At 49.4% G+C, this 13,516-nt stretch overlaps 1 protein-coding gene across 1 annotated transcript in view; it reads right to left on the reverse strand.

Moving 5' to 3' along the window:
- The window catches only part of MYO5B (myosin VB), a 146,247-nt gene that overhangs the window by 112,073 nt on the left and 20,658 nt on the right, over positions 1-13,516 (reverse strand). Inside the window, exons 2-3 of the mRNA XM_041423573.1 lie at positions 5,368-5,478; positions 1,077-1,248 (exon numbers count right to left, since the gene is read on the reverse strand). Of these exons, the coding sequence (XP_041279507.1) occupies positions 1,077-1,248; positions 5,368-5,478 (283 nt within the window). The remainder of the gene's footprint in view (positions 1-1,076; positions 1,249-5,367; positions 5,479-13,516) is intronic.

Genomic DNA, 13,516 nt, shown 5'->3' on the forward strand with positions numbered 1-13,516 from the left:
TAATCCAACCCTACACATCATTAAATGCTGAAAGTCAACACTACAAAGAGCCACAGCGGCTACTTATTGCTAGGGCGCTGTTTTAAAAAGCCATCCCCTCCTGCCAGTTATCTCCTCTGCAGCCCCAAACTGCAAAGCAGTCACAGCTGTACACACCAGCTTTAACAGGACACAGGGAATGGCTTCCCACTGACAGAGGGCAGGGCTAAATGGGATATTGGGCAGGAATTGCTGGCTGGCAGGGTGGGCAGGCCCTGGCACAGGGTGCCCAGAGCAGCTGTGGCTGCCCCTGGATCCCTGGCAGTGCCCAGAGCCAGGCTGGATGGGGCTTGGAGCAGCCTGGGACAGTGGAAGGTGTCCCTGCCCGTGGCAGGGGATTGGAACAAGATGATTCTTAAATCCCCTTCCAACCCAGACAGGTCTGGGATTCTATGAATTGCCTTCTTTCCTTTCTTCTTAATTTTTCAAGCTGCAACTTGTTGCTGTCCACCCACAGGTAACTGCTGTCCTGAATATCTTTGGCAAGGCACCCTCCCCAAAAATCACAAACCCAAGTTCACACCTGCCCTCCTCCTGCTCTGAATTTGGGAGTTAGATAATTCCCAAAGCCATGAAGAAAAGGAAGGAAATGGCAGCGCTGGAAGGATTTTTGCATTTTTTTCTGGAGGAAAACTTGCAACAGACATTCCTCAGTACTACCTCTCTGTCTGGCATGCTGCTGTTCACTTGTTTTTTAAGTCCTACTACTTGAGTCCTACCCTTACTTTAAGTCCTACCCGTACTTTAAGTCCTACCCCTACTTTAAGTCCTACCCAACCCCTTGGGGGCTGCCAAGCACATGCAAGGCTGGCCTCAAACTCATCTGACAAGATGTTCCCACCAAGAGCAGATGGACCATGAGCTCAGCAAGACCACAGTGCTCACCAGCCCTCAAAAACCACCTCTTTTACACATGCTCATGCATCCCACCCACCCTAACCCACTGCCCCCAGGATTTCCTCAGGTTGATGGTCTCAAGGGGTTTCTCTGTGGCCCCACAACCTTTCGGGAGCTGAAGGTGTGCTCTGGACACTCACCACAGTAGGTGTAGATGTGGTTGGACTCGAGGAACCTGACTTTGAGGTTGTGCAGGACGGCAGGCTCGTGCAGGTAGCTGAGGGCTGTCAGGTCATTCTGCCCCACCAGGATGTCTGGGTTCCGTAGGAAGGGCAGCTCGCTCCCTGGGAGGTCGAGGGGATATTCGTAGAGCTGAGGAGACACACAAGGAGCACAAAAAAACAACAGCCCCTTTAATGGCTTGTAACTTTTCCAGGCGTAACTCCTGCTAGTGTTAAATGCTTACGTGCCCTGCTCTGCATTAAACTAAAAGCCTCTTGATGATAAATGCTCTAGGGACTTGCATGGCAGATGCCAGGTCACCCCTCTGGTGATGGCTTTGAGCTGACCATCACATGGTCCTGGTGGACACTGATGGTCCACAAGCACCAAACTGGCCACGCCTGAGTCATCTTCAGCCTTGGGACAAACAGCCTTCAGCCAGCTCTGAGCAGTGACTGGCAGCTGCAGAAACCCACAGCTTCACCTGATCTAAGCATCTTCCTGCTCTTGGAAAAGCAGCCTCATTCCAAATTAGACCAGGCTCTTATCATTAGAGCCATTTCTCAGCTCATTTTAAATTCAATTTACTTTCATACCTGAAACCTGGCACCCCTTGAGGCAGAGAGGACAGGGAGAAGTCCCTGCTGCTGAAGTGTCTGAGGAGCCAGGTTACGCTGCTGAAATTGGCATATGGGCAGCCTTGTGCTATTTTTGACTCGTCCCCAAATGAGCAACAGGGCCATCAACTAAAGAAAAACTGCTTTTTTTTTTTTTTTTTCTGTAGAGAGGACAAAAAAAAATTACCAGTGATACTGCCTCAGAAAGGAGGCCTAGTGATCAGCTCCCATCAGAAGGGAGGAATCCCAGCTTCCAAGCAAAACCCCTGTCACTGCACTGGGTCCCTGCCCGTGCAAACAGCACAAGGAAGGCTGACCCAAGTGCACAACGACAGACTCCCTCAGCGTGTCTGACAACCTCAGGCTGGTTTTATCCTCCAGTTCCACGTTGTCAATGCCAATTTTCAAGAGTTTGCACTCGGTCTCACATCTTAATGGCAAACACACCAGGGATGCCCTGTGATGTTTAACTCAGCTCTTCATTGTGAGGGAGCACTCCTGCATACAGAGCAGAGCCAGAAAGCACAAAACCCGTGAAGACACTTAAAGCACAAGGACAAAAGGAAGCACTGAGCAGCTGGGTAATGCATGTTGGTTGTCAGGAACAAAAGGCTTTCTACAGCTTTGAATCCCCTGAAGGTATGTGTGCTGGGTATCTCCAAACTGATGTACACAAGTGCTGCTCCCCTTTGCTAGAGCACTTCAGACCAACATGACACAGATCCAGGCAGGACTTCATACAGGAAAGCATCAAACAAGGCACTCCCAGAGACCTCAGGTCTCTTGCACAACCCCAAAATGAGATGGTCCATGTTTCACCATGACTGTGACATGCTTATTAAGCTACTACCTACAACACCTCATAATCCTTTCATCACCTTGTACTTTAATGTTGCTGATCCTGAACTCAGCTGCACTAAACGATTTGACCTTGCAGGGCTCCTCAGTGCCTTTAGTTTCCAGGGAAATATCCAGATTAAAGAGGAAAAAAATAATTCCTGCCCAAGTACTAAAACTGCAGGAGATCTCAGCCAGGAAGGGAGGGTTGTAGCACTCAGCAATAGGAGCAGGTGTGTTGGGACCCAGGACATTCCTCTGGCTGCCCTGGGTGATTCAAGACCCTGGCAAGGGGCTCAGAGACCTTGGCATGGAGTAGAAAACACCTGTGCCTTCGATTTTAGCCCATGGAAAAAATTACCAACTTTGTGTGAAGATTTACAAGCCACAAGAGTTTGAGGAGAATGATAGTTAATCGTCACAGGGTGAAAAAGCAGAATTTTGGGGTTTTAGAATGGGGTTCAAGAGGCAAGATGGAGGAATCTGGGTGTGCACTGTCCTTCTTCTCCTTTTTCTTGTCCTTCATCTTCTGCTGGGATGGTGACACTTTTAGATTGGTTTAGAGTAGAGACAGACTGTCTAACATAGGTGATAGCTATTGGAAAATGATTGTAAATAAAGTACATGTAGTTCTTAGTATAAAAATTAACACCACCCCAAGAGCAGGCGCTGTGCCACAACCCAACCTGCTGGACAGATCTCAGCAGGTCAGAGAAAGAATGTTATAGATAAGGAAAAATAAACAACCTTGAAAAGCAGAACCAACAAATCTCAACTTCTTCGGTTGTGGGACTGGAAAAAAAAGACTTTCTAATACCTCGGGGTCATCACAGCAACAGAAACCCAAGACAGGTGTACTTTGGCAGCCTGAGCACAAGGGGAAGAAAGGAGCTCCTGTGGGTGAGATGGGCACCCAGGCACCCATCAGTGACCAGCCCTGGCTCCAGCAGCACAAGGACGTGGAGCTGCTGCAGGCAGTGCAGAGGAGGCACCGAGATGCTGCCAGGGCTGGAGCCCCTCTGCTCTGGAGCCAGCCTGGCCCAGCTGGGGCTGTTCCCCTGCACAAGAGAAGGCTCCAGGGACACCTCAGAGCCCCTGCCAGGGCCTCCAGGGGCTCCAGGAGAGCTGCACAGGGACTGGGGACAAGGCCTGCAGGGACAGCACACAGGCAATGCCTACCACTGCCACAGGGCAGGCACAGATTTTGGGATCTTGGGCAGGAATTGCTGGCTGGCAGGGTGGGCAGTCCCTGGCACAGGGTGCCCAGAGCAGCTGTGGCTGCCCCTGGATCCCTGGCAGTGCCCAGGGCCAGGCTGGACAGGGCTTGGAGCAACCTGGGATAGTGGAAGGTGTCCCTGCCCATGGCAGGGGGTGGAAGTGGATGAATTTAAGGTCCTTCCAACCCAAACCATTCCACGATAAAATTATGATTCTGTGCCTGGTGCTTCCAAGGGATCACAAAGTGTCATCTGTGCATCTCCTCAGCCAGATTTATCACTGTGGAAGGTAAAAAGGCATCAAGCATCCTCCATCCTTTATCCTCCCCAGAAAGCTGCCCTGTGCTGGAAGAACAAACTGGGCAGGACAACAAAAGCAGCTGAGGCCGAGCCAGGAAGAAGCAACAGCACTGAGCACTGGGTGCAGACCCCAACATCAACAACAATCTCTGCAAACCTGGCACACTCACACACTGCCAACAGCCCGAGCCTGAGCTGCTCTGAAAGAAAAACTGCTTTGACAAACTACCTAATCAACCACAGCTCATTCCTGTTCTCCATCTTCCATCAGGCAATATTGTGGAAAATGCTCCCCACAGTGGGAAAGGTCTGGCTTGGAGGGGATGGGAATTACTCGCCCTGCTGGGCACATGTGAATCTGTTCTGCATGGTCTCTACTAACTCTTACAGGCAACAGAGCAGATCACACTCTAGACAGCTCAGGAAACCCCACCTGCTCAATGAAGAAAGATGGTTTAGGTGCAATTCTTCATGAAAAATGTATTTATTCTTCCCGCTACAGCAGGAAGCTCATGGTGGGCACACAGCACGGCTGGTCCCTTCCCATAAAGTGAATTTGCAGCTGATGCAAATGCCGTGGTTAACTTCATCTGCAATTCCCTGCTGTCACCCAACGTCCCACCCCAGGAGGTTTTGTGTGGAACAGAGAGCAGCTGCTCCTTCCAGCCTGTGTCCTCCTCACCCCCTCTGGGGGTGATTAATTGCTGGCTGTACACACGCTACAGCCCGGGCTGTTGGCGCATTTGGAACCAGCACCGGCTAGAAAACATCTACATTTAAATGAGTTTTGTGTTTTTCCCTTTTAAAAGCTTTTCTTACTTAAAAATGAAGCAGAGAAAAAAGGGGTTTACGTAAGAGTGTGCTCAGAGAGAAAAGCTAAGGCGTGGAGAAAGCTGTTGCACAGCAGTCACCTCCGAGCCGTGTGTGGGTTTTCCATCAGTACCCGAGGCTGAGTGGATGCCACCAGCCGTGCTCTCCACAATTTGTTCAGCAGCAAAAAGCACAAACTGGCATTTCTGACACGCTGCTGCTATTAAAAAAAAATACATCCTGGTATCACAGACTATTACCAGTTTGCCAGGAGATCAAAAGAGATGATGGAGGTCAAGGGTTTTTCTCGCAACCTACTGTAACACAAGTGTCTGGGGAGGGAGCAGGCAGGGAAAAGCTGGAAGTGTTGAGGCAATAAAACACATTTTAAACCACTTCACAGAAACTATGAAATGGCTCAGGCTTCTTCACACATTAATTTGAAGCTTTAAATTGCTAAAAAAGAATAATGACATTCAAAAGCTTACAGTTTCATCTTCAAGTTTCAGCTGGAGGCTTTTATCTCCCTCTTTGTAATCCTTGATAATTTCTGCCGATCTCCAAACTTCATCAGGGTCAGGAATCCAAACCCTAGTGTACTGGAGAGGTGAAAAAGAAAAGAAATAAAAAGTTTAAACATGATAAAACCTCAGGAAATTGAATGAGAAATAAATTAATTCTCCGTTAGTACAGTCTCACACTCATTGTAAAGTCAATGCAGCTAAGCCATTTATTTTAGTAGAAGAAAAAAATAAATCCAGTTTTAGTTCTTGGGGTAAATTACAAACCAGAAGTCTAATTTTCAGTCTAATTTTCTCCTGGACAAAGTGTACACTGGCTCGTTACCAATCTAACAAAGCAGGATAAAGTCCCAAGGTAAATGTGGAATTTAATTTCCCTGGGAGAAAAAAAAAAGAAGGCTTTTACGAAATAACACAATTCACCCCCAGCAGTCCCTACACCAAAGTGTGTTTATTTTGCTCAAAACAAGGCAGTTTGGTCCCCACAGAGCAAGCCCTGACCCACACCCACAGCCACAGGCAGAGGCAGGGAAATGAGGGCACCAAAGCCAACTCCTTCAGCTGGAGGTGAACACAAAACAGGCTCCAAGAACACGCCTGGATTTAAACGAATTCATGAATTTGGTTAAATTTAACCTTTTTTTTTTTTTTTTGCCCCTACAAAGCTGGGGCCACCAAGGGGGAAGCCCCAGGGCAGACCTGTGCAGCCCAGCCCAGGTGCACGTGAGGGTTTTGGCTGTCGGACTCACGGAGCCAGGCTGGTGCTGGACTCCTCCAGCCCACAGAGCCCACAGGAGCCCTCCAACACCCAGGGATTTTCTGGCCCTTTGGGGCTGCTCTCCCCTCTTCCTCCTGCTGGTTGAAGTGAGAGCTACAGAAACTTACTCAAAGCACCAGGAAATCCCAGCCAGCCCAAGTGACAGCAGCACCAGAGCCCCAAAAGTGGTTTTGGCCTTCATTTGAAAGCAAACCCCAGCACAAAATGTCCAAGTAACACTTTGTGGCAACCAACGAGTTAACACAGCAGCAGCCACCACCTGACAGGCCACTTTGCAGCTGAAAAGCAATAGATTTTTATACATTATCACACGTAATTATTTTTAGAGCTGCTCAATAGCTACAGCAGCAGGAACCTTTAGATGTTAATGGAGCCACACAATCATATTCCCAGAACAACAGTTTTACCAGGGAGTGAGGGAAAAGATGTGAAAACTAGAATTTTCTCAGCACACCAGCTCTAGCACCTCATGAGCCTTCAGAGCTCTCCCTGCCATGAAGAAAGGAGGCTGCAGTGGGGAAGGGGCTGGTTGGGACCCCTGCCAGCCCCACCACTGTGGATTCATCCAGTGCCAGCTCTCTGCTGGCAAAAAGTGAGATTCAGACACACTCAAGAAGTGCCCAGAATAGCCAAGGATCAGGATGTACCCGGCTCAGGGCAGCTTCAAACACAAGGTGTTGCTGGTCTTGGCAGCCCTGCAGATGTTCCACCTGCACAAGGGGCTGGGCTGAGCCCCAGACCTGCCTGGGCTGGTGGCTGCAGACAGGGACACTCTGACCCCGGAGCAGCCTGAAATGGGGTGCCTGTCACTGCTTTGAGGGTGACACCTGGGTACAGCTCCAGCAGCAGCAAGAGGTCCCATGGGCCACCACCCTCAGCAATTTGTCACCAGCCATGGCCAGGAGCCACCCAGATGAGACAGGAGGGTGACAGCTCTCAGCACCCACTGCCCACAGCCAGGTGGTGGGAGGCTCCATACCCCACCAGCCACCCTGACCACAGCACTACAGAGTTATAGTAGTAGTAATAATAATAATAATAATAATAATAATAATAATAGCTGATTTTCCCAGACTTTGTGCACACACACCCATGTGCAAGGAGCCACACAGGACAGAATGCACCATGCAGGACAGAACATACCACAGGACAGAACACACCACAGGACAGAACGCACCATGCAGGACAGAATGCACCATGCAGGACAGAACACACCATGCACACAGGACAGAATGCACCATGCAGGACAAAATGCACCATGCAGGACAGAATGCATCACACAGGACAGAATGCACCATGCAGGACAAAATGCACCATGCAGGACAGAATGCACCACAGGACAGAATGCATCACACAGGACAGATATATTTGCAAGGCCCCAGGAGCCCTGGGACAACCCTGGCTGGCAGATCCCAGACGTGGCCAGGCACTCCCCCAGCGAGTGCTGCCCACCCTGCTGCAGAGGCAGGGGCTGTTAGCACAGGCTGCTGTGGATGCAGCTCCCCAAGCATCGCTAATGCTGTCCTGTCGTGCGTGAGGGGAGCACCACTCATCCTGCTGTGCTTCTCCACCATCCTCCCGGCAGGGCAGGACACACAAACCCCCATGTGAGCCCTCCCTTGCAGCCATAAATCCCAGATATGTGGTTTATCAACCACAAGCACTTTGTCACGGGTACATCTTCACGGGGCCAGCTTTAGTCAGAACGTGAGGAGGCTTGGCAGCCCTCGGTGGGGTCACGCTGGGCTCACCACCCTCACCTCCCCTGCATTCCCTGCCTCTGACCTCCGCAAGCTGCTCCCAAAACTGCCTCATACCCCCTCTTTCTGACAAACCAACCCACTCGGGTGAGTGTCACCAAAACCAGGGCAGGTGGGTGGGGAGAGCATCCCTGTGAGCTGCTGCTTCCAATAATCACATTCCTAGCATCATTTTACCACTCCACGAGCCTTGTCCAGGCTTCCTGAGAGCTTAAACAGCCTCTTGATCTTGCTGGAGGAGCTTGTTCTAAGGGAGAGGGCACACAGGCCCATCTCAAAGCACTGAAGGGAATGAAGGATTAACTTAACTTTGGGCTCAGAAGACACAACCCTGGCAAAGCCACTCAACCTCCAGACACTCCAGGGTTGCCATACATTTTCTCTTTCTTAAATTTGTTTTTTAAGAAAAAGATTCCTTCAGTCCTTGAGGATGCCTTTAAACAAAATGCTAAAATTAACTAGAAATAGCTCTGCATGCTCAGCCTTTAAAAATAAAAATGTTTTTAAAAATCTGGTTTACTTTGTGATTTTTTTTTAACCAGATCCCCAATAAAACTAAAGTCATTCAGTGCTCTCACTGCCTCTTGCATTATTCTACACAGCTTAAGCAGGAGCTTAATAAATTCAATCCCCACCTCCTGATTTGATTTAGATTTTAGCAGGCTGCCGCTGCGGATGCAGATTAAAACCAACATTAAATTAGACGAGGCAGGTCTTGTTTTACTGTTTCAAAGCCCTCAAGTGTTGGCCAAAGGCACTCCCAGCAAGCTCTGGGCAATGTGCTCCATCTCAGTGAGGAGGGATGCAGGTCTGCAGGCAAGGAGTTACAACTCCGTGGACAGAGCATCATTTTCATTACATTAAGAAAATTGTATGATCTTTCATTGAGTAAAAAAATATTAAAAAATAGCAATCTCAGCTTCGTCTGGGCCGTTTGGCTGTTGCAAGTCTTCACTTCGAACTGGACAAATCCATCTTTATTATTGCTGGGTTTTAATCCCCTGAGTTATTTCAGGAATGCCAACACTCACAGCTGACCGCGGGAAGTTTTCATTGCTCCTGGGTCAAGGGCATTTCTCCAGGGGCATCCTTCCAACAAACTGCAGATAGAGGGAGGGCACAGCAGCAAAAATACTTGAAATTAAATAGCAGCAACCACTTCCAGGGGCATCCTTCCAACAAACTGTAGAGGGAGGGCACAGCAGCAAAAATACTTGAAATTAAATAGCAGCAACCACCTCACCACTGGGAATTCAGTAACAGAGGTGAGGACATGGTATGTCATTACAAAGGATCTTCCACAGGTTAAGCAAATCCTATGAAAGGACTTCAGCTGAAAACAGAAACAATGATTTGACAAAGGTTCTTCCACACAGGTTAAGGAAATCCTATGAAAGGACTTCAGCTGAAAACAGAAACAATGATTTAAAAAAAAAATCAAAGGTGAATGCACCAATGTTGACTAGAACAAGGTGGAAATCAGGACAAATCTCTGTATATTTTTCTCTGTAAAGCAAGCACACTTCTACTTTTCTCCCTTTGCAGTAAGCTTATTTCTAACCTCATTCTATATTGTTCTGTGTCCAGTATTGCTGGATGCCTTCGAAAAGGACAAAAAATACATGCAAAAGAAAAACCAGCACAAATGTCAGTCCTGGTTTCCTGAGAATTATATATTAGATATATATTTACACGCACAGCATGTGAATGGGTAAGCAGCTTACACTCAAAGAGACCAATAACCACCTTCCAGCTCTCACTCACAAGCCATCTATTACTGAAACTGAGGTTTTCCCAAACTCTGCTCAAGTAAGAGGAAAGTACAAGCTGCATGTGGAATTAAAAGTGGCCATGTCACACACTCAGGGGGTCATTTTTCTGTTCCCTATTTTCCTTTTTAAACTAGTATTGAAGATCACTCCCCAGAGATAATTTGAAGAGGCTCTTCCAGAAATAAAATAAATAAATAAATGAATAAATAAACAGAGGACTTTACTTGCAGCCCCTGTCTGGATGTCCCCAGCTTCTCTCTCAGCCTCTGTGCTAAACCAAACAAACTTCTCTTTGTTAATCTTCATTGACACAGAGCTGGGCTGAGCCAGCACAGGTGGTTTGGGCCACGCTCTGCCATTGTGCCCAAGGCAGCAGGGTCCCACAGGTGCCTGTGCAAGGAGCGACTCTGCAGTGGTTGATGTGTTTGTGTCTGCAAACCAGCAGCACCCGTGGGTGCTGGGAAGAGCCACTGGATGCGTGCTGGCAGGAGGGGGACATGGAAAGGTGAAGAATCGAGTTTCCTGGGCTGCTGGGGTTCACTCTGGCTAGCTACAGACCCTTGCCCACACGATAATTCATAGACGAAGGTAAAAGATTGGGAAGTGCTCCTCTCCACGTGGGAAACGTTGTCCTTTATTCCAAGACACACATCAGGCAGACAAACCCGTGGGAGGAAAGAGAGAGCTCCCTCATGGCAGGGAGCTTTTATATCCCGGGATGGGGACAGAGGGAGAGTCCCCAGCCAGTGGGACACCAGTGAGGAGTGTGAGGGGAGGGGTGACCCAGGGCAGAGACCCCCGGGGGTACTGGGGTGGGTGGGGGAAAGACCAGGAGATGGGGAGAGGGATAACAAACCACGTGATGTAACATATACAGTGCAACACAAAACTATTCTGTGCAAATTCCCAATCACCCCATGCAAGAGAAGAACTGAACTGGTGCACCACAACAGAAAGGGACCTCTCCTGGGTGCCCTGCTGCCTTAAAGTTCCCTTCTGCCCTGCTTGGCAGTGACTCGGGAGAAGAGCACAACGAAACTGGTGCACCACAACAGAAAGGGACCTCTCCTGGGTGCCCTGCTGCCTTAAAGTTCCCTTCTGCCCTGCTTGGCAGTGACTCGGGAGAAAAATCTGCTTCACCCGTGACGCAGCAAAATATCTTCATTATGGTACTTGTGGATCATTACCTTTTTTTTTGTTTTTTACATTACTGAAAACCGAGGCAGATGGCAAACCATAATCCTCCCTTTCCCATCCTCTGAGTGAGACTTTCATCCCAGGAGCATCTTCTCCCCTGCCCGACAGGCGAGCCAAGCTCAGACTGAGGTCAGGGCTGCCTAAGCTGCGCCGTGGCAGCGGGACCTGCTGACCCCGGTGTCCCAGCCTGGGCTGGCTTCCCTGCCTGCTGCCGGGCACCACCAGCTGGCACACCCTGACAGGGCACAGGACGGGGTGGCAGAGGGCGTCCCTGCCTGCTGCAGGGCGGGCAGGGCTGTCCCAGGGTTGTGCATCTCTCCCCTGCCCGGTGCCTGATGCTGGCGGGGTGGAAAACACAAATCCAGCGTCCCCAGTGCGAGTCCAGAGGGGATCTGCTCAAAACAGGGACCTCTAGTAGCAAAAGAACAACTTCTTCCTCACCCTAAATCCCCACAAACACCAAAAGGACTGGCAATTCATCATTTCAACTCCAAATGGGGGACACACACTACAACAGCGTCATGCTTTAGGGATGGGGGAAAAGATAAATAGTGTTTTGCTTCTTAAAAAGCACAAAAACCATCATTTTGACCTATAGAATGAAATTGCTAACCTGCTGAGGGTGTTAAATGTAAAGGGAAAGACAGTGGCACTCTGCAGGAGCATCTCTAATTCCTCAACATGAGAACGAGCAAATTGAGTGTTTCCCAGGGCTGATAAAAATGTACAAAAACAAAGAGCAGAGCCAAGGAAGGTGGGCATTATCTGCACCATCCCTCATATTCCCTATCATCCTCATGCTAGTGGAGATGCATCCTGGACAAACACACAAATGCACACCCAGACAATGCCTCCTTTAAGGCAGGACTTCTTAAAAAGCACAAAAACCGTCATTTTGAGCTATAGAATGAAAGTGCTGACCTGCTGAGGGTGTTAAATGTAAAGGGAAAGACAGTGGCACTCTGCAGGAGCATCTCTAATTCCTCAACATGAGAACGAGCAAATTGAGTGTTTCCCAGGGCTGATAAAAATGTACAAAAACAAAGAGCAGAGCCAAGGAAGGTGGGCATTATCTGCACCATCCCTCATATTCCCTATCATCCTCATGCTAGTGGAGATGCATCCTGGACAAACACACAAATGCACACCCAGACAACGCCTCCTTTAAGGCAGGGCTCCTAAATTTTGGGGAGCACCTCTCCATCCCTGAACACTGCAGGGCCCCCGAATTTCAGCAAACCATGTGTTTCACGATGCCTTCAAGGCACAGGGATGTTCTCCTCTCCCTCTGAAGAGCTGATGTATGGCTCCAAGTCTCCCACCAGCACTAAATCTGCTCTGTTTCTCCTTGGGTAATTTTATTCCCCTGCCCAAATTAACTCCGACGACGATTTGCATAAAGTGTCACAGCAGCTGAGCAGTGCTCGGACAAGCAGCATCTGCAGCATTTATCCACTGGCTCGTTAGAAGCATTTCTAATGAAGTGGCTTTTAAAAGGCTTCAGTTCATCATTGCACCAACCCCATGTCACCAAAGGCAGACAGAAAACTGGCAAGAGCACAGGGGGGCTGCAGGCAAGCCCTGACACCAGGACAGAAACACTGGGGGTACCCCTGAAGGCTTTTCTTTAATTAGCTGTGGTTTTCAGGACGATTTCCAAGACTAATCAATAGTCTTACATGTAACTAACAGCCAACAACTCGTGTATTCCCAACATCTCCCCACCACTTTTGTGGCATCTCGGCGTCGCTCATTACTGCAGGTTTAATTAAGAGTGACAAGTTCAGCGTCAAGGTCTTGAGTGCACACACAGCCCTGCTCTCGCTGCAAAATTCCTCTTCCAGTAAGTCATCAGACGCTGCAGAAGTAGATAAAAGCCCCAGGTGCTTTGGGACAGTGCAAACAAACAATCTGGTGTTCAGCTGGGGCACAAAAGGCAATTCCTCCCTGGCTGGGGAGCTGCTGCCTCGGGGGCTGTGACACCACGATTTGCCCCTGGCAGCGCAGCAACTTCTGGTTTCACTTTGTTTCTCTACCCCTTAAAAAAGCAAGGAAACCAAAGGCAGGGTCAGCAAGGTTCGAGGCACAGGGGATGTGCACTGTCACCTGCACCACCCCAGGACACAGATGAGAGCAGCCCCAGGTGTGGCAGGGGAGAGCTGGGCCGGGTTAAGGGAGCTGGCAGCACTCAGGGCTGTCTCTGCAGTCCCCTCCAGCCGGGACCAGCACAGCGGCCCTTTGCCCTGGGAGCTCCAAAACAGCACTGCCCCGGCTGGGAACGGGGAGCTGGGAGATGGGAGCAGGGAGATGGGAGCGGGGAGCTGGGAGAAGGGAGATGGGAGCTGGGAGCTGGGAGCTGGGAGCAGCCTGGCGAGACACAGCGTGCGAGGCAGGGCTCTTCCCTCTGCTAAGGGGCTAAACCCGGACTTACAGCATGTGCTGACCCTGCAAAGCCCTCCAAAACTTGGTGTTCATTGGGATTAGAGCAGCTCCAAGAGATGCTGTTATGAGTAGAAAAGTTGTCCTTTTTTTTTTTTTTAAGTTGCAGAGTTAACAAGTTAAACCAGTTGCTGCTAAGTTGGAGGTTTCACTATTTGTTGTTAATAACT

Source organism: Onychostruthus taczanowskii, unplaced genomic scaffold (genome assembly GCF_017590055.1).
Source record: "Onychostruthus taczanowskii isolate IOZ18803 unplaced genomic scaffold, ASM1759005v1 scaffold79, whole genome shotgun sequence".
NCBI classification, from domain to species: domain Eukaryota; kingdom Metazoa; phylum Chordata; class Aves; order Passeriformes; family Passeridae; genus Onychostruthus; species Onychostruthus taczanowskii.